The 25,939-nt window shown below is 38.4% G+C and overlaps 2 protein-coding genes across 3 annotated transcripts; one reads left to right on the forward strand and one right to left on the reverse strand.

Moving 5' to 3' along the window:
• Positions 1–304: 304 nt before the first annotated feature.
• Positions 305–18,266, reverse strand: MKRN2 (makorin ring finger protein 2). 2 transcript variants are annotated; one of them, XM_039342565.1, is made up of 8 exons: positions 18,103–18,266; positions 17,049–17,177; positions 15,744–15,931; positions 13,801–14,108; positions 11,544–11,758; positions 10,563–10,673; positions 6,724–6,868; positions 305–4,368 (listed from the first exon to the last, which is right to left on the reverse strand). In XM_039342565.1, exons 1-8 carry the CDS (start codon positions 18,129–18,131, stop codon positions 4,225–4,227), a joined length of 1,269 nt encoding a protein of 422 aa, XP_039198499.1. In that variant the 5' UTR covers positions 18,132–18,266; the 3' UTR covers positions 305–4,224. The 2 variants fall into 2 exon arrangements, with proteins under 2 accessions (XP_039198499.1, XP_039198498.1); XM_039342564.1 differs by lacking the exon at positions 18,103–18,266 and adding an exon at positions 17,831–18,032.
• A 2,049-nt stretch (positions 18,267–20,315) lies between these two features.
• Positions 20,316–25,855, forward strand: MKRN2OS (MKRN2 opposite strand). The gene is made up of 4 exons (XM_039342573.1): positions 20,316–20,776; positions 21,077–21,126; positions 23,254–23,416; positions 25,329–25,855. Exons 1-4 carry the CDS (start codon positions 20,559–20,561, stop codon positions 25,561–25,563), a joined length of 666 nt encoding a protein of 221 aa, XP_039198507.1. The 5' UTR covers positions 20,316–20,558; the 3' UTR covers positions 25,564–25,855.
• Positions 25,856–25,939: the final 84 nt, after the last annotated feature.

The raw sequence follows: 25,939 nt of genomic DNA on the forward strand, positions 1-25,939 counted from the left end.
GTTTTTGAGCTCTGAATTATTGGAACACCACCAACTTGAAAAAATTCAGAGATTAATATGAATTTGCCATGATCTTATCCATAGTTTTTAAAATAAATCTGACAACCTTATATGAAGATACAGTAGATCTAAAACAGGCACGTCAAACTCACGACGTCACGTGACGTCGCACAAGGTATCGGGCCGATTTTGCCATTGCCAGCAATGGGGTGGGCATGGCTTCCACATGACGCATCCGGCCTGCGGGCCGGCAGTTTGACACCCCTGATCTAAAAGAATCCCCTAGAATAAGAGAGAAAAGCTGTTGAAAGAACTAGTATGTTCTTTATTTTATGTATCTGTCTGATTACAAAATATTAATGTAGAGTTATAGCCATATAGAAGTAAAAACTAAACATTTCCATTTCAAAACTGTGTTTTGTAGTAATCATGCTATCAGTTGCAGTTTGAAAACTGAAGATCTAATTTAAGAACTTGCAAAGTTAGCAAAAGGAAACGTAAGAGAACTTGTTTTATCTTCCTTGAATTTTTATTGATTCAAGTTTAAATTAAAATTACTGCCCTCTGAAGCTCTTCAGAAGTCAAACACACATCAGTCAAAAGAACAACACTACTTTCTATGTTAGAAAAGTAACCTGAACTCAAACCTATGATCTATTTAAATAGAACTACTTACTAATAACTTGGCTATTTAAATATAAATGGAAAAGTTAATTTCTTCAATTTAATTAAGTTTGTTGCATGTCTTCCATTTTGCTTAATTTGTCAATAAAGTAAAATAATCTTTGGAGCAATTATCAATCAGTGTATACACAGAACAATGTAATTTTTCATACAAATAGCATAGATAATTCCTTTTGATCAACTGTGGATGCTGGGAGTTCTTGAAAAAGAATGTAACTATGGCTAACTATAATCAAGGTTCTCTATCTTGTAGATATTCTGAAGAATGATACACTATTTATTTATACAGGTATAAATAACCTTTGGCTCAGGTTTTAGATGGCATATAGGTATGACCAGGACCTACTTTTTTTAGGTTTGGGTGAATTTAAAGGGAGGGGTGAATTCAAACAGATGCCTTAAGTCCCCATGAGGTTTAAAGTGTGCTCTTTACAAATCTTGCCAAAACAGAACAAAAATGAGGCTGAAAATATTGGTTCTGCTTATTCTGTAAAAGGTATGCTGGCAAATCATCCCTGGGTTGTATTTTTGCACCCTTTTTTTTGCAATTCTTCAATAACATTTCAAATTCTAAATCTGTGGTAAGAAAGCTGCACATGTTCAGTAGCATTTGAAGGACCACAAACCTGAAACAATATTTAATACACTATCTAGTAATAAATTACAGCAATAGCCAATATAGTCTTCAAATAAGATTAGTCTGGGTGACACTACTAACCACCGACACTACTAACCACCGACAAAGCAAGTTAATTATTCAGTCTGCTTGGATATTTGTCTACAACTTCTAGACCCCTACCAATAGCTGATTTCTAGATACTGAGTTTTAACAAGGCTAATTATGAAAGATGCCACTTAGGACTTTTATATGAAATTGAATATCTGGTTCAGGTACAGAAAATGATGCTATTTTGGAACTATGCTGTTGGAGAATAGACTGTGACCATATTTGTTTCTTCTCACCTGATGCATAAAGGCCAAACCAGATGACTGAATTAAATGCATTTTTAAAAGGTCTACTAGAGCAGGTGTTGACCACATGGTGTACATTCATCACATCTTTGGGCATTTATAGATTCTCAAACCCACGCCATTGATTGAGAGAATGAACTCATAATATACTCTCAAAACTCCTAACATGCTCCTGGTAGCATAGACTGCCTGCTCCTATATTAGATAAGCAAGCCAGACAGGATACTCTGCTTCTTTATATGGTGGTACATACACTACAAAGAAACCTATATGATTAATCTATTTCCCTGTTTACTTTACCACTATTCTACACAATCCCATTTGTGAGGATCTAGAACACGGGTGTCAAAACTTGCCACGTCATGTAAACTGTCATGACTTTTTTTGCATTGCCAGAGCTGAGGTGGACGTGGCCTCCATATGATGCAACCAGCTACGGGCTGGTAGTTTGACACCCCTGATCTAGATCTCACCAATAGAAAGTTTGATGGAACTCTTTTCTCAGCGGCAAAGGCTGAGAAGCAAATGGAGAAACAGAATGCAGCTGAGAGGCAGGTTAGTAAAAAAACACTTGGAGGCAAGGGCAGGTGTGGCAACCTTACCCTACGCAGGTATTATGCAGGTTGCTCATGGATGGGACTGAAGGCCTAGGACTGGAGCGACGGTGCGCGTGCCTACAGAGGGCTCTGCGTGCCGCCTGTGGCACGCGTGCCATAAGTTTGCCATCACGGGCCTAAAAGGTTAATAGTCAGCTCAGCAACTTCAGCCAATCTCAGAATTTAAGAAGGGTCTATCATGATGAATACTTTGATGGGAGACTACCTGGGAATTCTCGGACTGTATATTAAAGTGGGGGATTTCTTTTTCTGAGAAAACAATAAAAAATAGACTTGGTAATGCCTGCCAAGAAAAGTACACTTTTCCTGCAGTTACCAGGAATATAAGACATTGTTTTTAAAGATATATTAAAGTTCAGTTAATATCAGGCAGGATACCAAATGAGTCGTTCATTCTGACAGGGACTGCAATTTCCATGCAAGAATAGTTCAAAACTCAGAAAGTTCTCTGTGTGCAAATTAGTACATGCACCCACTAGTTGGACTGACATGAGTCATATTTCCCATTACCTGCTATCCTCCTATGTAGTATGGTATCAGTGAAGGCTCTTTTGAAGGCTGTACACTACTACAGAACTACTACCACACTACTAGCTTCCACTAATGGGGCTGGCATAAGAGAACAGCTTAAAACAACTGAAGATTTTTGCAATACTTGGATGTAAAGGCAAAAATGCACAGCATTCAAAAAAAGACAAAGCCGCTTTAAAGAGCTGCAGAAAGGGGCTCCGTGAGTAAACACACTGCTCTAAAGCATCTTTTTGCCTCCAAATCTGAAACACAGTATGTTAAATTATATCATGTGATGGAACACTAGTATTTTAGCATTGCCTATTATGGCCATGAGAGCCAGTTTGGTGTAGTGGTTAGGCTAAAAAGCAGGAGCTCATCAGTTTTAGTCCTGTTTAGGCATAAAATCAGCTGAGTGATCTTGGGCCGGTCACTTTCTCTCAGCCCTAGGAAGGAGGCAATAGCAAACATTACTGAAAAACCTTACCAAGAAAACTGCAGGGGCTCGTCCAGTCTCCAAGAATTGTACACAATTAAATGGAAAGAAAAAAATAATACTCATATATGGATTTAACAGATTTTAGTTCAATATTTGAACTTAGGCATATTGAAACTTAAACAATTATTTCTGAAAGGCCACACTCCTCCTACTTGGGGCTAACAAAGGAATTCTCTACTTATATGTATCTTGGTTATTGCTTCCAAGAAAATCATATAACTAACATGGATTATTTTGACCGTACTTTCATTTTTAGATATCTCATTCCTGCAAATAATCTTAAATGTTGCTACTTTTAGTTGCATTAAAATGGAAAAAAATGTGTCAACTTAAGCCAGAACTGTAGCATAGCTAGTGCAGCAAATGTTTAAATAACCATGCTGCTTATGAAATACATTAACGATACTCATGCCCATTTTTTAAAAAAAAAAAATCACTTTTTTTTTTAAAATGGCCATGGGCAGTGTTACAAACCCTTAAGATAACTTGATTGTTTTTTTTGCTAACAACCCTGAAAACAGAGTCTGATAGTTTTAAACCACACTGATATATTTGACATGGATAATTAGATGTATTTTTCCGTTCTTTTATTAAGATATGATGATTATTTTAAAAGACAACCTCCAAATACTTGAATCTACCTCAAATCTTAGAATACCAAGGTTTTTTTCAATAAAATGGGAGTAAATGTTCTTTTAAACTAAAAACACATTGCTCCCTTCTAATAGAAAAGTTCTTCTCCTCATGATTACATCTATCACTTTTATTCCAAGCACTCATTTTATGATGTTTCAACACTTTTGCTCTACAGTGACACTCATACTAGAATTTCACCAGGACCTCAGTCTCCATGGCACAGTAATTCTAACATTGTGGATACAAAGTTACTGAAGAAACAGAGGGATCAATATGAAAGAGACACGGGAGAGATCTTGTGGTATTCTAGGGAGGAGCAGCAGATTCAGCATCTGTGCCAGAAAGATGCATAAAAAGCTCTCCAATCTCTGATACATCATCATTGGCGACGGGCGGCGTTCTGTTTTCTCGGTCTTCGATAAAATCCCACAGACGAACAGTGTTGAGGAACTAAAACAGAAAGCATGAGTTACACATATCTCTTACTAACATATTTGAGGCATTGTTTGGATTTACAGCTACAATATATATATATATATATATATATATATATATATATATTATATATATATATATATATATATATATATATATATATATATATATATATATATATATATATGTTTTCTGAGGTTTTCGCGGGTATTTGTATATAGGTCTTTGGTTGTTCGGGTTTTCTCCCGCGTAAAATTGGAAGTGTCTTGGCAACGTTTCGACGAAGTCACATTCGTCATCTTCAGGCTGGTGTTTTTAGCTTCTTGCTTTGAGCAGCAATGTGTGGTTTTAGCTGTTTCTTCCTTTTAACTGCCAGTGAGGGTATGAACTGATTGGATGGGAGCTTGGCTGTGTTCTGATTGGGTGGAGGTGTGTTCTGAATGGTTAGGGGCTTGGCTGTGCTCTGATTGGCTGGGGGAGTGTTCTGTTTGGTTGTGCTCAGGTTAGTCTGAGTTGCAGAGGGGTTTAAGATTTTGGGGTTAGGGAGTCGTTTGTCAATAAGGGCAGGTTTCCAAATGGCTGGTAGGCGGGAGGTATCATCTCGCTTGTTCATGCTGTGTGGGCGTTTTTCTATCTCGATGGCTTCTCTGATTATATTCTGTTATTAAAAAAAACGCTTAGCTGACGAACAACACCTAAAACCCGAACTACACACTCTCACCAATGTACTAACATCCAATGGATTCCATAGAAATAAGATTACAAACCTAATCCAAAAAGAAACCCCCACCAAAATCCAAGACAAAGAACAAGAAAACGGCAAAGCCCTCCTCCCATACATAAAAGGCACCACAGACAGAATCAGTAAGATCCTTCATAAACACAACATCAAAACAGCATTCTGCACAAACAGAAAAATATCCACCATCCTTAGAAACCCCAAAGATAAAATTGAATTAGAAAATCAAGGAGTATACGAAATCCCATGCACCACTTGTCCCACCACATACATCGGACAAACCAACAGAAGAATAAGTGCACGCATTGAAGAACATAAGAACTCAGTCAAAAAAGAGGAACCAACATCTTCCCTGGTCCAACACCTTAAAGCCACAGGACATGAAATTGACTTTAAAAATACCAGAACCATTGCCAAAAGTGAACATTTTAATAACAGAATAATCAGAGAAGCCATCGAGATAGAAAAACGCCACACAGCATGAACAAGCGAGATGATACCTCCCGCCTACCAGCCATTTGGAAACCTGCCCTTATTGACAAACGACTCCCTAACCCCAAAATCTTAAACCCCTCTGCAACTCAGATAACCTGAGCACAACCAAACAGAACACTCCCCCAGCCAATCAGAGCACAGCCAAGCCCCTAACCATTCAGAACACACCTCCACCCAATCAGAACACAGCCAAGCTCCCATCCAATCAGTTCATACCCTCACTGGCAGTTAAAAGGAAGAAACAGCTAAAACCACACATTGCTGCTCAAAGCAAGAAGCTAAAAACACCAGCCTGAAGATGACGAATGTGACTTCGTCGAAACGTTGCCAAGACACTTCCAATTTTACGCGGGAGAAAACCCGAACAACCAAAGACATATATATATATATATATATATATATACACACACACACACACATACATACACATACACACACACACACACACACCCAGGGCAGCATCCCAACACCTCACTGCGTATTGGTGCAAGCACAAGGAGGCTGAGGAAGGAGGGTGCAGTGTAGTGTGCAGAAAGGCTGGGGGGGGGGGGCTGGCACCAGAATGACTTGCAACCTTCTCTGGCAGCTTCCCCGCTGACTTTGCTTGTGAGAAACCAGCAGGGAAGCTTGCCAAGAGTGATCACACCACCTTGGGATGTCACAATTGTTAAGTGCAAGCTGGTTGCCAAGCAGCCAAATTGCAATCTTATGACTGGGAACTGCTGTGACAGCTGGGACTTTGAAGACTGGTAGTAAGTACTATTTCACTTCAGCACTGTCACAACTCTGAATGATCACTGAACAAGTGGTCAGTAAGCGAGGACTACTGTAAATAATTTCCAAAGCTGTTGGAACTACAATTGCTAGACAAATAGTTCCATGTATTCTTAAATGCACGTTTTAAAATTATTGAGGTTCCCATTCTAAAAGGGAAACAACAAACACGTGGATTGTCAAAGTTGGAACTAGGACTATTATTTGGGGATCACAGATAGTGTTCCTCCTACCCCAACTATTCAGTTCTTTTCAATATAGCATGTGCTGCCTCAAAATGTTTAAATGTAGAAGGAAGATTATTAGCGACCTCGGCAGTTTTGGGAAGCTAAGACAGGAGACAGAGTTGTGTATCTTCTTACCCGGACTGTCCCCTCTGAGCTGAGTTGCTTTCGTGGCTTCTCTGGCTCAGCTCGTCTTCCGTCTGGATAAGCATGGAGATACAGACATTTCCCCCCAAATGGGCAAGTCCCCTTTCCCTGCTCAAAATACTTGCAGGCTTTTCTCCTAGAATAAGAGGGTGAAGAATGTGTATCAGTATGTGCAGACTGAACTGATTATTAAAAACTCAAGGAGTTTAGTGAAGCCAATTTGCACATAGAACATTAATCCTGAAAGCAAGTGTGATGCATATTTTGGGGACAATTTCTGAAATGTGAATTGTGACGACAAAAGTATAAAGGAAAGCAACTTGGTAAATACAGACCTTTGGCTGTATTTATATGCTGGAATAAACACCAACACCTTTCCTTTTCTCTCTCAGTTAATATTGGCGATAACCCTTGCTGAACAATCTGTAAGTGTACAGGGTATTACAAAACCATTTCTCTGACTGCCACTGTCAAAATGTAACGTACCTGATCTTTGTACCTGCTTGTTTTTTCTGTAGTCATTTTATTCTATTTTAGCCCATTTCTCCAATTTATAAAGATACTTTTGAATGTTATTGAGTGGTATTAATTATCCTACCAAATTTTATGCAATCGGAAGTATGACAGACATTCTCTCCTCTTCGTCAACCACTACGACTCCCAAGATCCCTCTCAGTTACTACTATTGAGCAAGGTACCCCCTATACTGTACCTGTGCATTTTGTTTTTCTTACCTAAATGCAGAACCTTACTTTTTTCACCATTGAATTTCATTTTGTTAGATAGCGCCCCGTGTTCAAGTCTGTCCAGATCCTTCTGTATCCTAAGCCTGTCTTCTGGAGTGTTGGCTATTCCTGCCAGCTTGGTGTCGTCTGCAAATTTGATGAGTTCCCCATCTATCCCCTCATCCAAACCGTTGATGAAGATGTTGAAGAGCACTGGGCCCAGAACAGAGCCCTGGGGCACCACACTACACACTTCCCTCCATGTAGATGCGGTTCCATTGAGGACCACACATTGAGGACGGCAGGTCAGCCAGCTACGGACCTATTCGGTGGTGATGCTGTCTAACCCGCATTTTTCTATCTTATCGAGTAGTAAGTTGTGATCTACTTTACCAAATGCCTTACTGAAGTCCAATTAAATTATATCACAGCATTCCTCTGATCCACTAATTTTGTCACTTGGTCAAAGAATGCAATAAGGTTTGTCTGGCATGATCTTATTTTTGACAAACCCGTGTTGGCTTTTGGTAATAACTTTGTTTGCTTCTAGGTGATTGCTGATTCATTGTTTGATTATCTTTTCCAGAATCTTCCCAGGTATTGAGGTCAGGCTGACAGGTCTGTAGTTTCCTGGATCCATTTTTTTCCCCTTTTTTGAAGATGGAAACTACATCAGCTCTTTTCCAGTTCTCTGGTAGTTCCCCAGTGCTCCAGGATCTTTGAAAGATATAGTTCAGTCGTTATGAGATCACATCTCCCAGTTTCTTCAGAACCTTGAGGTGTAATCCATCTGGTCCTAGTGATTTGAACTTGTCTAGGGTGGACAGGTGCTCACCATTTTCTTGCCTATCTTAACTTTGTTAAATTTATCATTTGGTAAAGAAAATAACAGAAGTGAAAGAAACTATATTCCCACTTAGGGTAGACTTATAACCAAATCATTGAATCTTTTCCAGTTACATCATTGCAAAATATAAATTCACAGGGTCTTTTTACCTGGCTGCACAAAGGGATTTATTCCACAAGTTACCTGGAAACCATCATGGGCAAACAATCTAACAATCAGTTTTAATATAGTCATTCTTTAATTTCTATGGAAATCTATATATTATAGACTTCAAACAAGACCATAATCTAAATTATGTAATATAAATCTAATCTGTGCGTTCTAATCAACGGTTGTAGATTTCAGCTCTAGAGTTATTAACAGCATAGCTCCTGATGTGACTGATAAGCAAAACACTCCATAAATAGAGAGCAACATAAATTAAACAATGAAAGTTCAACTTTTTAAAGAGTCACACACAAAACGTTTTAGAGGCTAGCAGTGAAGGTCACAGAACTACAAATGCATCCTTTTGTTAAACATAACATACTTTTAACTAAATACTAGATTAATTATTACTTTATGGTATATACTGATCACTGTTTTTTCAAATAAAACCAAGCAGTTTGGTGAAATTTTGACTTACAATTGCCTTGACCTACAACAAAACACACTGATCAAAATACCATGTTTTTTAAGCTTGTTCACATTTTCATTCTGAATTGCTATTTGTAGAACATATTTGATGACTTCAATAAATCAATGAAAGATGTTCTACCAAAAGAATATGATTTGAAAACACAGTCCTACTAACGTATATGCAAAAGATTTGGGCTTAGGAAAGAAAAAAATATGGAGATGCTTTTAATGACCACTGTCTGGCAGATTTGAAAAGTAAAACAAGGAACTAGCGAGTTTGTAGTAGTATGTGGCTAATTTTTAGTTGCATGCTGGAGATGTGCACTAAATGATCTTGTCCTAATTCAACATTTTCACAAAGACTTTGAGTCTGATAAATTGAAGGATAAACTAGTAAGACGGAGCATACCAAAGAATTTAAAACCATTGTGCTGTATGCTAATTGATGGATGAGCTGATGCACAGAAAGAATAAAAGAGATTTTATGGCATTTTGTATTTCTACTCCTATTGCCTCCTTGAATTCCAGCACAGTAAAACCATGTAAATAGGAGTGGTGAAGTAATCTTTATCTGTAGTAAAGAAATAAAGAAGGACAGATCTTGGTTTATGTTTTTGCTGTGGAGCTCTAGGACATCTAGCCATGGCTTGTCTTGCCAAACTTTCTTCCTCCAAGTTGGTTGGAACGCAATACCAGTGGAACTGTGAGTCACCTCCCAAATCACTCCATAGCCTCTTCTTTAGGAAAGTCCGGTGTCTTCTCCCAAAAGTTTAGCAAGCAGGCCCCAGGCAATTAAAAATGGCTCAGATAAGGAACAATAGGCAAATGCATGTTATTATCCCTGTTATTCTTCACATCCCATCAACACAGAAATACAATAAAGGACAATATTTGTATTTCGGAGCTGAAATGGGGGTGGGGGTGTCCCTTGGTGCTCTCTGAGCTGTTTTCTTGCAGATGTTTCATTACCAAATTAGGTAACATCATCAGTGCTGGTAAGGAATGAAGTTTGCTCTCAGTTTATATTCTAATGGCCTGTGCTGGCCTCTCGGTGTTGGTGGGAGTGGTACTGGGGATTCTTTGATTCGGATAATATTTGTAGCTCAGGGTTGAAATGAGGATTGGGTATACCAATCAAAGAAATGCCAAGTAAGCTAACAGTAAACAAAGAACAGTAAATCAAAGAACCTCCAAGACCATTCCCACCAACACTTGGCAGGGCAGGCTGCTCTGCTAGAATATAAACTGAGAGCAAACCCCACTCCTTACAAGGACTGATGATCTTACCTAGTTTGGGTAATGAAATGTCTGAAGAAAACTACCAAGCTCAGAAACACAACCCTCTGCTCTTTTAGACTCTGGTGCAGTGGCTGATTTCATAGAAAAAAAAAAAGAGCATGTAGCATGGATTATCCACGGAGTGATTTAGAGATGTACATGCTTATTGAAATGATTGACTCTTGGTGGTCAATAAGTTGGTCCTATTTTGCAACATACAACTCTGCTTCGGTTGAAAATAAATGGTTGTACAGAATTCTGACTCCTCTTTACAGGAAGTCCCTGTTTACCATACACTCATTAAGCAACAGTTTCAAAAATGTCCTACAAGTGGCCTTAAATGCTTGAACATATATACTTACCCAACCCCCTGCTTAAATGCTTCGATTAGTTCGTTCTTTTTTGTCTGATCTTCCACCCAGTACACACTGGGAATGACAAACTCTGATATCACACGGCATTCTGGACAGGACCTTGAGCAGCAAAAAGAAAAGCTGGTATATTGCTTGTTGAAAAAGCTATTTTAACGAACTCAAAAATAGAACAAAAAGCAACCCCTCCCAAAGATTCTTTGAATAAATTACCCTTGCACTTGTCATGATTTTTAAGACATCTACAATGTAATTGTATTAAACCTAAGCATTCTCTTTATTAAGAAAAGTCCCTCCTATTTGTGTTTTCTGATCTAGGTTTTCATTCCTATGGCTTAACTTTTTATAATAAAAGTAAGCTTTACAGTATTTGAAGAACACCTACTTCATTTCTTGGAAAGTTCTATATTTACCCTTTTGTTGGTGTCCTTAGATTTTTTTTTTTTTTAAGTGGCAGGACTAGAACTTAAGAAATAAGTAGCACCATCCAACTCAAAATCTGCTGGAGAACTCCATCAGTTCCATATAAATATTGAACTAAAATGAAGACAGACTAGAACTTGGAGGGACATCATAATTACCCCAACTAAAATTTGTCTGAAAAAATGAATAGAATTATGGCAAACAGCAGAAATATATTATGCTTAATAGCATTAATAATGATGCAGAAATCAGGCATTAGTCTGTAACCTGATGTACAAAGGAAGACAATCCATTGGAAATCACAGTCCCAAAGTCCCTAAAGCCAGTTTGAAATTAATCAAGATAATCTGCAACTAAGAAATCCACCTTGTTATTTTTTTGTTCAACTTAAGTGTCTTTTGGTGAATATAGAACTGTAAGTTAAACTATTTCCCCTTGTCAAATGTCAGCTATTCTAACATTTATTTAAGCTGCAAGGACTGAGCTGTTTGAAAGGAAACAAGTTAACAAACTAAGTTTTGGAAGAGCAGGCAGGCTGTGGGCACTTACTTGATGATGGGATTCTCAAACTGCTTGACTCCCCTCCACTGACGGATACAGGACAAACAGTAGGTGTGGTTGCAGTTAGAAAGGATGCCAAATCTTCTTTCCGAGGCGGATGGCTTGTCATAAACCACTTCCATGCAAATACTGCACACCTTGTCCTGGCTTGCCTGGAAGGCAAAAGCTTTCTCCATGTCATGTTCAAAGCTAGCCATGCACATCTAGATTGGGAAAGAGAAGGCAAAGACAAAGGAAAGGAGTGTTTGCTCTAGACTGGTCAAATAGAATGCTCACAGTAAAAACACAAGTTCATTAAAATCAATTGGCTTACTCTGCAATAAATAGAGTAGATGCAGGACTATAACTGAGAAAGGGCCGTCTCTGCATACTACTGAAGGCTTTATGTGCTAGCATCTCAATTTTATTAATAAGAACCGTCACTAATAAAATTGGATTACATAATAACAAATAACCTTATTAAAAACTACCAGTCACTTTGTTCTTACTGAAAAATGGGACATGATCCACCACCATAAGTAACACTGGCATTTGAAGTGCCAGACAGAAAAAAAAAAAGATGACAATTTGGATTTTAAAAGGAACTGAATAGAATTATACCTTTTATTTATTTATTTATTTATTTATGAGACTTATATACCGCTTTAAGTGCAAGCACTCTCTAAGCGGTGTACACCAGTAAGCAATGTATATATATATTTACACTGCCCCCAACAATCTGGGTCCTCATTTTACCTACCCCAGAAGGATGGAAGGCTGAGTCAACCTTGAGCCGGTGAGATTTGAACCGCTGACCTGCTGAACACAGTCAGCTAAAGTGGCCTGCAGTATAAATTATCAACCTAAATCAGTGGTTCTTTTTATAGCCGTGACCCCAGTCGTAAGTTGAGGACTACCGGCCCGGGAGCGCAGCGTATGCATGGTGCCGCCCCCTGCGCCGGCTGAGCCATAGCCAGCAAGGAGCGGCGGCAGGCAGGCCCGGGCGCTCCTGGGCGGCCGTGGCAGGCAGAGCGACCATCAGCTGGGCCACCAGCTGGCCCAGCCCAAGGCAGGTAAGGCACCTGCCGGGCCCCACGCATGCCAGCAATCCTCCCTGCGCCTGCCGCTGCCCTGCTAGGCTTACCTTGGCCGCCGCCCGTTTGGGGCAGCGGCAGGCAGGCCCAGGCGCTCCCGGGTGGCTGCGGCGGCACAGGGCGACCACCGGCTGGGCCACCAGCTGGCCCAGCCCAAGGCAGGTAAGGCACCTGCCGGGCCCCACGCGCGCCAGCGACCCTCCCTGTGCCCACCGGCCCCCCACCTCCCACCCCTCTTTTACTTACTTTTTAGTTGCTCAGCAGGGAGGGAAGCTCTACAGACTGTTCCCCTTGCAGCACTGTTTGCAGACTGGGGCTTTTGGCGGGCTCAGCAGGGCAGAGACAGCCCTGGACAATTCCTATTGGCTTTTGAAAGCCAATAGAATTAGACTCTGTTCAAGAGAGTCTATTCTATTGGCTTTCAAAAGCAAATAGAATAAGAGGGAGTAGCAGAGCTAAGGAAAAGGGGGAAAATGGCGGAAAAAATGGCGGATCGCGTTGTTTGGCGACCCCCGTGAAATGGTCGTTCGACCCCAAATGAGGTCGCGACCCACAGGTTGAGAACCGCTGACCTAAATAAATGAGCACATATTTCTTACACAATAAGCCATAAATCACAGCATGATATATGAACCAGGTCGATGTGTATAGGGAAGCTCCACAACATGCAGCCAATACAACAGATTATCAAAGTTTGCCACAATAGGTCATAAGCTGAACAGGAATGAATCATTTTTAACATTTGTAGGTGTTAACTTTAATGTAATATGTAATATGATTATGCCCTTGTGGGCCAGTTGAGTTTCCTAAGCATGCTTTGCTTCAGTGATAACTTTTAAAAGATATTTGAAGTGCTCTTGTTTCCCCAGTACTGATTTCAGACCAAGCCTATAACCTGTGCTAATACCTAACCCCTCCCATAACATACACAATCATCATGTTCTGTGCAACAGTACATAAAATCCATCAGGAATTGGCCACTAACATAACAAGAGCTAGTAAATCAGATGAGGACCAGTTCCTCATTTTTACATGCACATATAATTGTTCAATCTTTGTCATTCTTATATTTTACATCCTGTATTATTAGTTAACCTGATATTTTTGCCAGTTGAATAATGATTTGATTTGAAAATAACAGCCAGATTAGTTTTATTTCTGGTTATGTTTACCTTCTCGTGTGCCTTCCTCTGTTCTGGATCAAAGGGATGGAGTACTTGCAACCCACAGATTTCACATACTTGCCCATGGAGGTAGAGGCACCGGTCCCCAAACTGGCACATGCCAGCTGCTGCATAGGGGCATAACTGTTCATCATATGTATATGAGCTGCCAGGTTCAGCATAATCTTCAAGCCCGCTGCGGATAGCATCTAAATACGAATGGGGCTTTGTTTCTGGTGTGTCAACTGGAATACTGCAACATGCCAAGTCACTTACTGCCCCGGGCCTTGTCCTTTCTTCATTGGTTCCACACAAGTCTTAGAAGGAGAAGGAGAAGGAGAAGGAGAAGGAGGAGAAGAAGAAGGAGAAGGAGGAGGAGGAGGAGGAGAAGAAGAAGAATATTTGATTGCATTAAAAACAGGCCATTCTCATTAAATCCCTATTCCAAAGCAGAGGGAATTAGCAAGTATTTCTAAGCTTGACTTTTAATAACAGCTGATGTGCTTCCATCAAACCTGGTAAATCTGCTTTCAACTTCAAAGCATAGTAATTACTATAATCTCCAGCGACACACTATAAAACCACAAAATTATGGCTATTAGTTGCCTAAAAAAACCATGCAGCAGCAACATAATCTCTCAGTTTACAACACTACATGAAAATCATTGCAGATTAACGAAATACCAGTAATGACAACCAGAGGGGTGCACATAAAAAAACTTGTTTCAAGGACTTTAGAGGTGAGGCTTGAGCATATTTTGGCTGCAACATGAGTCTACAAGCACAACATTTACTATTCTCCCTCTATAAGTAGCAGCCATCCAATCAGGGAAAAGAACATCAAGGAATGCAATATAATACCACTACTGGAGTGGGAACTGGGGCTAAATCTACTTTCTGACTTCACCCATTATGAATCAAGTCTGCCCTTAACTACACAATTTAATGCAGGATCTATTTCTTGGTCGGTCTAGCAACTGAGAGAATACGGGACCCGATGATATTTCTTTATATTTATCCCATAAAATCTTCTGGATATTAAACATAAATTTTAAAAATGATTGCAATACAAACCACAAAAAGCAAGTCTTAAAATTTTCAAAAGCAAAAGTCAGGGTCTATGACACCATAGGAGGTTATTTTTTTTTTAAAAAAATTCCATCTGGCGCCAGGCAAGCTTCTAAGACAAGGCCACTCTATATTCATGATACCAACACCGAAAAGGTCTTCCTTGTCAGATCTCATCTGCCAGAAATAGTAAGAAAATGGCTTCGCCTCAAGATTTAGGTAGGTATGAATGGTATGAGACATGTCGGGTTACTATTTGAAGCTTTCTTACATAAAGGTTTCTTTACCAATATGATGAAAGATGCCTCCAATGGACAGAATACTGAGAATTGCCATACATATCCAAAGATCTGGTTCTACAGGGAGCTAGCAAAAGATGGCAATCAAATATTAAGATGTGCCTTGTATTTTCAGATGTCTAGTAAACCAAATACTTTGGATGTATCCACCCTTGGCTTGAATAACTGAACTGAACTTGCCATTATTGGCAAATGAAATACAAGGGAATGGATATTGGTAAACAACAAAGGAAAATTATCGATTATCATATACAACTCGTTAATTTTCATAGTACAATAGGGTTTTTTAATAGAAAAAATAGGACCACAAAGAACTAGTCAAATCCAGATAGATGGCTGACCATGGTTGACTTCAAAAAGCTAAGCAGGTTTACGTTCATGAGAGGATGAATACCGTACCAGGATTGCAGATTAGACATAAAAAAAACCTCAGAAGGCAATAATAAGCAACTTCTCTATTGTTACTAACAAAACTATATGGACATGTCTGTAATGTAACCAGGATTAGAACCGGATTGAAAAACTTTACACTTTAATGAACTAAAGCAAATCCATTAAAAAAAAAAGAGACCCATTCTTGCTCACCTCTGTCCCTGAGCACTAAGGTTTTCTTTTCACGTTTTCCAGATTCATGTACTTTACTTTTGGTAACAGTTGGGTTTTGCTCTGATGGAGAGTTGAGTCTTTGGAATGGTGGTGCAGAAATATAAAGTGGTCTAGAACCCACTGTGCCCCCAGATGCAGAGGACCCCAGAGGTTTGACGTGATCATATCTTAACAAATTAGAAACAACAATAAGATATAAATAGTACAGGGATTTATTTCATCAAGCTTGCTGAACACAAAGATAAGACTGTGCTATTGTGGAATTTTTAATGGTTTCAAAGACAGCAATACTTGCAATATGGATTTGTTTCACAGAACTGATCAACTCAATGCAGAAACCTAAATTATTCTAATCCTAGGAGAAAGATGCCGAAAATAAAAGTAGTAACAATTAACAGGCTTTTAGTTATTTAAATGCCTGTTATTAATTTTATAATATAATAAAACTACATGTAATATAAAAATCTTATCCTATGAAATTCAAAGTTCAATACAACTTAACTGTAAAGAATATAATGATATATAACTAGAACTCCAAATGATTAAAAAAGAAACTTCATTCGTGGTAATATTTAGTAGTCCGATATAGACATTCATTAAATTCAATACGGATTATTGTCATATTTTCTAGTTTAACAATGCTAATTCAATCTGATGAATTTAATAAAATAAATATTCAAGCATGTGCAGGATTATGACTTTAAGATGTGGATATATAGAAAGTAAATCAGAATCTATTAGTGGATCTCTGGGTATTTTATAATAGATCAGGATTTCTGACCTCAGTAGTTTAACATATAATTTATATCTGAACTAGATTTTGGAGTTCAAGTAAAAAAAAGAAAGAAAAATTACAAAGTCAAGAAAGTCTTTCCTCCTTTTAATAGTTGGGGTCTGAACATTGCATTATTAGTGTACTTTGAGATTGCTATGTCTTGTTACTTATTTGGGAGCAAGACCTGCTGAATTTCATTTATTTTTGAGTAGATATGCATATGATCGGGTTTTAGAAAGTCATCTCGATAAAAATAAAACCTATTTATGGACCACATCTCTGTGCAGTTTCTTTTAAAACAGTTAAAAAATTCTAAAATTCCTCTTCTAAAAGAGGCTTTTCCAAATTCCTTCAACTCCCAATCATCTCAGCAAACATTGCTAATAAGAAATTATGAGAATTGCACTGGCATTAAGTACAAGAAGTACACAAACAATAAGCAGCTTCTTAAATGTCTTTAACATGATAAATTAACTGTAGGTTTTCTCTTGGAAACCAATAACTCATACTTGCAGCGAGTTCCATAAGCACACTGTCCTTTTTGATAGAATTTGCAGATATTAGATCGTTTGCTTGTAGACAAGTCATGGGAAAACAGACACCTATTTCCTTCACGACATACTCCTTGTATAAAATACCTGCAATAATATATATGCAAAGTCATATACAGCAACAGATGTCAAATATATAATTCTTTCAGTATTCGTCAAGTCCACAAATAAATCTACCAAGATTTTCTCCAGAAAGTTCAGAAAAGCAGAATGTGGAATATTTGTATATTGTATATTGAAATACACAAATATCCTAAAATAAGAGATAGGTTCTAAACTCATGGCTCAAATAAGGTTACACCGTTTTCTCTAGGAATGTTGTTTTATTGGCACTTTTAAAAGAACTTAAAAAATCTATTTTAAGATTCTGAATACATGTAGTTTACATCCTAAAAAGCTTTCCCTGATTATCAATAAGGAGAGACTTTGGGACAAATCAGCAGCCCACAGGATTAACGTCCTACTTCCATCCCTGTGTCAAACTTCAATCTCTTATGATATGGAACTAAGAGAACCACCCGAGCTTGACTTGTAGCCATGTTTTTGGACCAATTGCACAAAGGCCCTGGCCTTAAGACACACTGTCCTTTAGGAATTATTTAGGGAAAATCAGATTTAGATTTTTAAGGGGGAACCAGTAACCCGCAATAACCCTCCCTGTTCTGGAAAAAGCTCTCCTATGTGTAACAGGCATTTTCAAGGACTACAACACACACACACACACACACACACACACACACGGAAATGGAAGAGGGCCACTGGAGGGCCGCGAGTTAGTGGAACAAGGACAGGAAACCATCGTCTCTCCGGCTTTGCCCTTCCTCTCGCGGCTTAGTTGGCGAAGAGACCGACGAAAAGAGCGGGAAAGGAGGCGGGAGGCATCTCGGTCTCGTCCTCCCTCTCCCCCCCCCCGCTTCCCCTTGGGCGGAGCGTCTCCAAGCGCCCGTCCGTTTTTCGGGGTGGGGAGGAAGGCAGAGAGCGCTCATCTCAAGCGGTAACCGCTCCCTCTGACCTGCAGGTTATGTCCTTCGTGCTGCTCATGTCTCCTTTGGCACCGCTCCTGCTTCGGTGTCTCCTCCCTGCGCGGCTCCTCGCATTTTGGTTCCGCTGTAGCGCCGGGGAGGGGAGAGGAAGGGAAAGCTGTTTGGGAACCCAACAAAGAGAGCCGGTCCTTTGCTACAGGAACTGGTTTCCGGCCGGAAATTATGAATGAAACACTCCACCATAGAGCAGGAGAGAGAGGCTTTCCTTTGCACCGCAGTGGGTGGGCGGTATAAAATCTTTTAGCAGGAGGGCCGCTTATGATACATTAAATATTGGAAGGAAGGAAATCGACTAGACACATTATTGGAAAGCTGCGTTTTAATAAAACTGTCAGTCGGGAAAAGGACAGCCGGCCTTCTGCCATAGACTAACGCGGCTCCCCGAGTATACAGTACATTCAAGAGCAGGGCATAGAGATCCGGAAGGCGGGAGAGCGGCCGCCTGGCGGAAGCACGATTGCCGGACAGAGTGCCCCTCTCTCAGTTTAAAGTTATAGGTTTCGGGACTCGCTACTTCTGGGATATCTGCATGGTTCCTTTTGCCTAGCTGGCAGGGAATACGGGGGAAAATGCACAACCAGCAACAGGAGAGGGTCTGGTTTTTGTTCCAAAGGTGCTTTTTCACGAGGCAACTGGACTTTCTTGTTTTTGTTTGAAGACGTTTCGCTTCTCATTCAAGAAACTTCTTCAACTGAAGAAGCTTCTTGGGTGAAAAGCGAAACGTCTTTTAAAAAAAAAAACCCAAAGTCCAGTTGCCCCGTGAAGAACATCTTTGGGATAACCATGACCTGGATGACTGAGAATCTCCATAGAGGTCTGGTTTTTGTTCTCTCATTTTTGAGGCGCAAAAGACATGCAGTCTGCTAGGCCAATATAGATATATTTAGTTGCAATAAAATGTTTAACTTGCAGCAAAAAATAAACAGATGGTGTAAAACTGGAACATCAACGGATTTATCTTGACATATCTTGAAGGCTTGAGCTATATAGATGCATCAGAACTCAACTTATAAAATGCATTTTAAATGAGCGAGTCCATCTTGTATGTGTACACACACAGACACAGAAAATATGAATATCTTAAAACTTCAGTCCATGTGGAATAATTCTTGAGAATGATTCTGGCGCTGATATAATAATTATCACATTTTAAATCAGTTTATAGTCCATATAATCCAAACTCTTCATGTTGGATTCTCCTTTTGAAGTTATCTTGTAAAATGTATAGATTAAAAGGCAGAGTATAGAGATCAGGAAAATGTTACAGCAGTCTCATGATTGTAAAGGTAAGAACAGATGATAGTTCATATTGCTTTGGAAGATAAATGAAGTTGATCATGTAAGGACAGCAACTAGGACCGTATATCAAGCAATAATTGGAAAATCAGCATTTCTAGATTGGATGCAAATATTTTTGATCTTATGTCATTTGTAAGCATTTATAATAAATATGTGTATTATTTTGTGGAGACGTATAACCTTTGCAGTATGCAGATAGCTTATTAGTGATGTCATAACTAGAACCAAGGACAGAACTTTTTGGAAATTTTGTGGTATTGGTTCCTTGTACTCTCTGATATCTGGCAGCTTATGAGAAGTACCATATGCAGCTGCTTCAGATCTGGAAATCTTAATTTTTATCTGTTCATGTTTATGTTCTTATTGGACAACATTGTGAGTTGTCTGCAATACTTTTTTTTTGCATTCATTCATATACCAGAATAAATCTGAATTATTCAAATTAATAGAATACTAATAAAAAGAGATAGAGTCCCCTGGCTTTAATAACTGTATGATAAGCCAGCATTAAATTTAGGATGCTGATCTTTTCCTGCCAAGGACAAAACTAATCTTTCCCAATCTGGTTTCTTCTGATAATTTGGTACTGCTGTTCCTGGAAAATCTCAGCCAGTATAGCCAACAAGAAGAGTAGGGTTGTACTTAGAAAGTTTCAGTTTATGACCAAATAAACTAGAAAATTTTACATTTTTGCCTGTGGTACAAAAGTCAGAAGATTTGTATCAAGAGATGGTAGCAAATCTAAATTTGTTTATTCCTCATTTTAATCAAGGAGAGAAATTCACAAAGATGTATCTGCTTACAATTAATTAACAGGAGTTTATTCTACAGACTAATAACAGACAAATGTGGTGGTTTCTATTTATCAAACTAAGTCAGCACAGAAGTACCAGATACAATCAATACAAAAAATGAACACTATCTCTTTAAAAGCATGTCCAGGGAAAAGCTGTCCCTCCCATATCTTGTATCTCATTTGCTAATTAGTCCACAGTAGAGAAGTATTGGTGCTGGGAGCTGTCATTCTCAACTAATCTCTTCCTTCCTTCAATGTCCAATTCTACTGACTTCTGTTTATTAAATACAAGTTGGAAAGCAGGTTCATTTATCCAAGGAAGGACTAATCATGCAACCTCTGGATTCAGAGAGAGCCTTAATTAAGGTCACCCACTGTGACAAAGACATTTTTTGCTCCTTTGTTCCAGAGAACTGCCCATTATGTGGGCAAAGGCTGATTTACAGAAGTCTGGAAGAAGCACCTGTCAGTATTCCAAGCCCATTTGTTAATGGACACGGAGAAAAATGTTCTTTTTTACTGAAGCCCACTATAGGAACATTTCTAAGGTATGGATCTTCTTTGTTATTCTATGTTTGGAAACAAGGCACGTAGAAGCTATCTTCTGTCATTGCTGGAATATAAGGCAAACACCAATTTAGAAAAGGTGGATTTTTTTTACATCTAATTACTGGAGATCTTTTTACTCAATTAGAGCTTTTTAGAAGTAATTACTCTTGCTAATAAAATAACATTTCTATCTCTAATTGTATTTGAATGGCATATCCAGCCTATTTTTTCAAAAATTCTTCTAATTAAAAAAAATCTCTAATGTCTTTTTCCAAAATGAAACATTAAATGTTTTTCAGAGATTATGATGGAGATTCTGACCTTCATGTTGGAATAACTAATACCAATGGTAAGAAAAACATATAATTAACTTTCTAATATGAAGTATCCATGCATTGTAAGTATACTGTATAGGACAATTTGTATTTTCTATCCTGCAGAGTAGTTTGATTACATGCAGTGCTGACAGCAATATGAAATGGCCTCTATGAAGCAGTGTCACCTAGTGTGGGACCTAGGAAATGTACCTTTGTTGTCATAGCTCCTGCCTCTTGGAGCACCCAGAGATTTGAGGGCCCCAATCCTGCTTATCTTCTGGAAAGTCATAAAGACCTGTGTTTCCCCTCCCCTCAGGCACTGTAACCAGGATGTTCAGTGAAGGTTAGCATATATCTGTGTCTTGTGTAGGTACATATAATAGTTTATGATTGTGTATTGTGGAGAAAATCTAGATTGCTGAGTTGCCACTGACTTCATGACACATAATTTACCTCTGTTTGCTGACTAAAATTCCATTGATTAGATGGATGGGGGTATACATTTGTTAAATAAATACAGTACATGTCCTAGCTACAGCTAGGAAGAGTGTTTTCAGAATTATAGCATAAGAGAAAAGCTGTTTCCTCACTAATAAACCATGAACATCTACAGTTTCTACTAACTCTGATATCATTCCATTCTATTCCATTGGAAGCAGCTTTACGACACAAAACTGCTTCCCTTAAGTTCAAACACAGCTCAAGTCTTCAGGCAAGTACAGTTTTGCTGGTTTATCCCTCAAGCCTTTTCCAATTAGTTTGGCCTGTATAGCTCACTGCTTTTGAGCAAGAAATTTAAAATTAAATTTTTAAAGGCAGTTTGATTCTAGGTTGGGGATATGCAAACTGGTTGCTAGTAGTGATGAGAATCGAAACTGAAGCAGCTGCATATGCCCAATCCTCTTTTCAAACTATCTAGAAATCTATCACACTGACAGAAAAGTGGAAAGGCAACATATCTTGGGGCTGGATTTACTTGATCACCCTTCTGTGCCTTGTGCCTAGTAAACTAATGAGCCTTTGAGAAAGACAAAGGGGTGCGCTTTTGGAAGTATTATGTTTTAAAAATTATTAATTTTAAATGTTTGCTAAATCTCACATTTGTGCAGAAGTTCAGTTCTGAATTGCTTGCAAGGCTAGGATGTTCTTTGTTCAAGGAAGAGTTGGATGCTTGCACACTTGTACTGACAACATGTGAATTAAGATGGTTCTCTGCCCCTCCATTCTTCAGGCCACCACCTTCTTTCTATACATAGGATGCAAAAGCATCTTTAAGAACAGGGGTGTCAAACTGCCGGCCCACAGGCTGGTTGCATCATGCAGAGGCCGCGCCCATCCCAGCTCCGGCAGTGCAAAAAAAGTTGCGATACGCAGCACGGCGAGTTTGATACCTGTGTTTTAGAGTGTTAATTTCTACTCTTTTGCCTTTCTTTCTCTCACTATTTATTGAGGGCCTCAGTATCTGTTTTGTAGCAAACATTGCTGGGCTCTTCTGTTTCTCACTTTTTCAAATTATTTTGTTTTCATTATCTTTTTTCTTTACCTCAAATCTAAACAATTTTAATTAAAGGAAGTTTCTCGCTGAACATAGGGTTTATATACAAGCAGGGTTAGCCTATTCATTAAAATTTCACCAGTCTTTTTCATTTGCTGATATTTTATGTTGAATAATGAGACAATCTTTCAGAACTGTCTTGCATATTGGGCATCAACATGTAGGTTAATAGTCCATGTTGTGCACATAAGGATGCAGCTTGTAGAATGGCAGGCTTGTAGGACAAGCCTGAAAGATTTAATTATGTCATTCAAAATGGGAAGATGGATAAAAGATGGCAAACTCTCAAAGGTTATTTCATGTTTACAAAGTAAATTTAGCATTCAAATATTCTATTTCCGTTAGAATAATTCTATTGTTCAAAATAATATATTTCAATGTTTTTGAGACACCAAAAGCTTAGACAATTGGATGGTCAGAAAAGCCACATTTGGTAAATATTCTTTGTTCCACTATTCCACATTATTCTTATAACCAGGATTTTCAGATAACTTCTGTACATGTCTGTAAAGGAAATGAAAATATTACAAGAGATAGTCACTAAATTACCATTGTATATACAGCAATTTTGCCCTTCTGATCACATCTGTTGTTGTATTTGTAGGTTTGGTTTATAATTACAATGAAACTGGTATTACCATTGCTGAATATGGATGGGAACAATGTGTAAGCATTCCACTTGTGCAGCCTGATATGTATGGCCTCCTTAATCAATGGGATACTTATCTAGAACAATTTTCAACAACAGATATTTGGCTTCCACACAGGTATGGCATTCAAAATGGTATTTGTGACTTCATCTAATAAGTTAAATTTTTGGACTTTGCTTAGGCTGTGAGTTACAGACGAGTCTCATGCAATCATTTGAAGAGAATAAACCCCTTCAGAACCATTGCCTTCATTAACCTGTTCCAAGAAATAGAGGTAGTTCTGGGTTAATGACTGCATTGCTTACCAACTGTTTGAACTTATGATGGAACTGAAAAAGGTGCTTATCCCATGGTCACAGGATTGCCATTTGCAATCTTCTCAGCTGGCTTCTGAGAAGCAAAGTCAGAGGGGAAGCCAGCAGTAAATTGTTAAGTTGCAACTTACGTTAACATTGTGCTGAGTGATGTGGGTGGTTCACTTAAATGATTGCAGGGGAACTGATCCTGTTCACCAGGAACAGTCACATGATTTTTCACTCAATGACTGCATCACTGAGTGATGGAGTTCCCAGTCCCAAATGTAGTCGTTAAATAAAGACTATCTGTTTTTAAACAAGAGCTCTAAATAAACAGATTGCAATTGAACCAGCTGATAGAACTTTGGAGAAATTATTGATCATTCTACAACCGAAAACAGTCCCAGTGTTCTATATTTCTATATGTTAAGATGTATAGGCTTCAATTATCATCAGGTCAAATAAGGTAACACCCTCAGGTGGTAGGTGCTAGATGTTTGTTTTCTGAGATTTCTTCATTCTTCCAGAAGAAAGGTTTGGTTCAGGAAAAGAAAACTAGTCCCAGAAGCAAACTGGAAATATCTTTTCAAAATATATTTTTGAAAAATTGGGATACCTGTATAGTCCTCGACCTACAACAATTCATTTAGTGACCATTTGAAACGACAATGGCACTGAAAAAAGTGACTTATGACTGTTTTACAATAGTTGCAGCATCCCCATGGTCACATGATCAAAATCTGGAAGCTTGGCAGCTGGCATGTATTAATGATGGCTGCAGTGTCCCGGGGTCATGTGATCACTTTTTGTGACCTTCTGACAAGCAAAATCAAGGAAGCCAGATTCAACCACATTACTAACTTAACAACTGCAGTGATTCGCTTAACAAATGTGGCAAGAAAGGTCATAAAATGGGAGAAAACTCATTTAACAATTGTCTCGCTTAGCTGTAGTAATTGTGGGCTCAGTTGTGGCCTTCTTAAGTCGAGGACTACCTGCATTTAATTTATTGGAATCTGAATAGTTTTGAGCTCTTTGTCAATTGCAGAATTTTGTATGAAAGTTTCATTCCATAAAAGTAGCCTGTGTGGAAAAATAAATTGAATATCTTGCTCTCCTTAAAGGAGAGGAATTACATGACCTCCTAATGAGAATAACCTTGGTGGCTAGCATGTGTATTGAAAAATATTTTTTGGTCTGCAGAAAATTATGAACAGATTTGCTTTTTTGTCGCAATACTGGCATTGAGTTTTCATTGTTAAGTGCAGCACCTTCCTACAATCAGCTAAGCAATCTAAATTTTTTCAGCCTTCCATGCAAGAAGCTACTAAACTCACATTTTTCAATAATGCTGCTCAGAGCATGTACAGGACTAGTAAATAATTTATTGCAATATTCTTGTATGGCAATATTCTTTGCCACACTTTTTCTTATTTGTAAACCTATTCTATTTGTAAGGCTGCCACTATTATTTCTATTGTAGCTGAGCACGATAGAAATCTGCAACTAAAATCCAGTGCCTGGCTTGCTTTTTTCTTCTCTCTTATTTAGACTGAATAAGAAGGATCTTTGGATGTCTGTTTGGGTTAAAGAGCAGGATAAGTATGTTAAATAAGAGTTGTTTAGGATTCTATTCCCATTGAGACAATGTGTTATAAATATACCAGAAGTTAATATATAGTAGTTATGCAGGAGCTTTGTTACTTTGAGACTCATTTCTCTTTATTTAACAGGTATGAAGAATGTTTCCATAATTGTTATACTTATGCACTAACATTTATTAACTGTGTGCTGAGTGCCCAAAAGCAACAACAAATGAATAAAAATGAATTTACAGAGAAATTTGTAATTCCGCGAACAAGAAAAGCTTCCAAATATATCACTATCTACAAAGAAATATGCAAGAATGGTTTTTACGTTGTTGACCATCCTGCTCAGAAAGGCAGTACTTCTGCCAATGCCATTTGATTTTAGGCCGAAGCACTTACTGATGGTAAATAAAATTAAAATATTCAAGTTAAGACACAAAGCGTTATTCCTATCTTCTTGTAAAATAAGTGGGAAACATTACCATCATACTTAATTGGACAGAAATCCAAGAGAAATCAGAACTATTTCCTATTATCCATAAAACTGCAGAAACTGAATCACAATGTAATCTTTCTAATAAACGTTTTTCTGTCTGAATAATTATATTTAGTATTATTTTCATTTAAAGACACTGATATGAAGTCTAAGAATCTACGAATAGAAAAAAAAATCCATTCATTGGGATCAAGAAGTCCTTTTTGTTGGAAGTAGAAGACAATTTTTAATAATTCTTTCTCTACTCCAGATGGCACTA

This window comes from Crotalus tigris, unplaced genomic scaffold (assembly GCF_016545835.1).
Source record: "Crotalus tigris isolate CLP2741 ecotype Arizona unplaced genomic scaffold, ASM1654583v1 scf7180000017799.356649, whole genome shotgun sequence".
In the NCBI taxonomy this organism is placed as follows: Eukaryota; Metazoa; Chordata; class Lepidosauria; order Squamata; family Viperidae; genus Crotalus; species Crotalus tigris.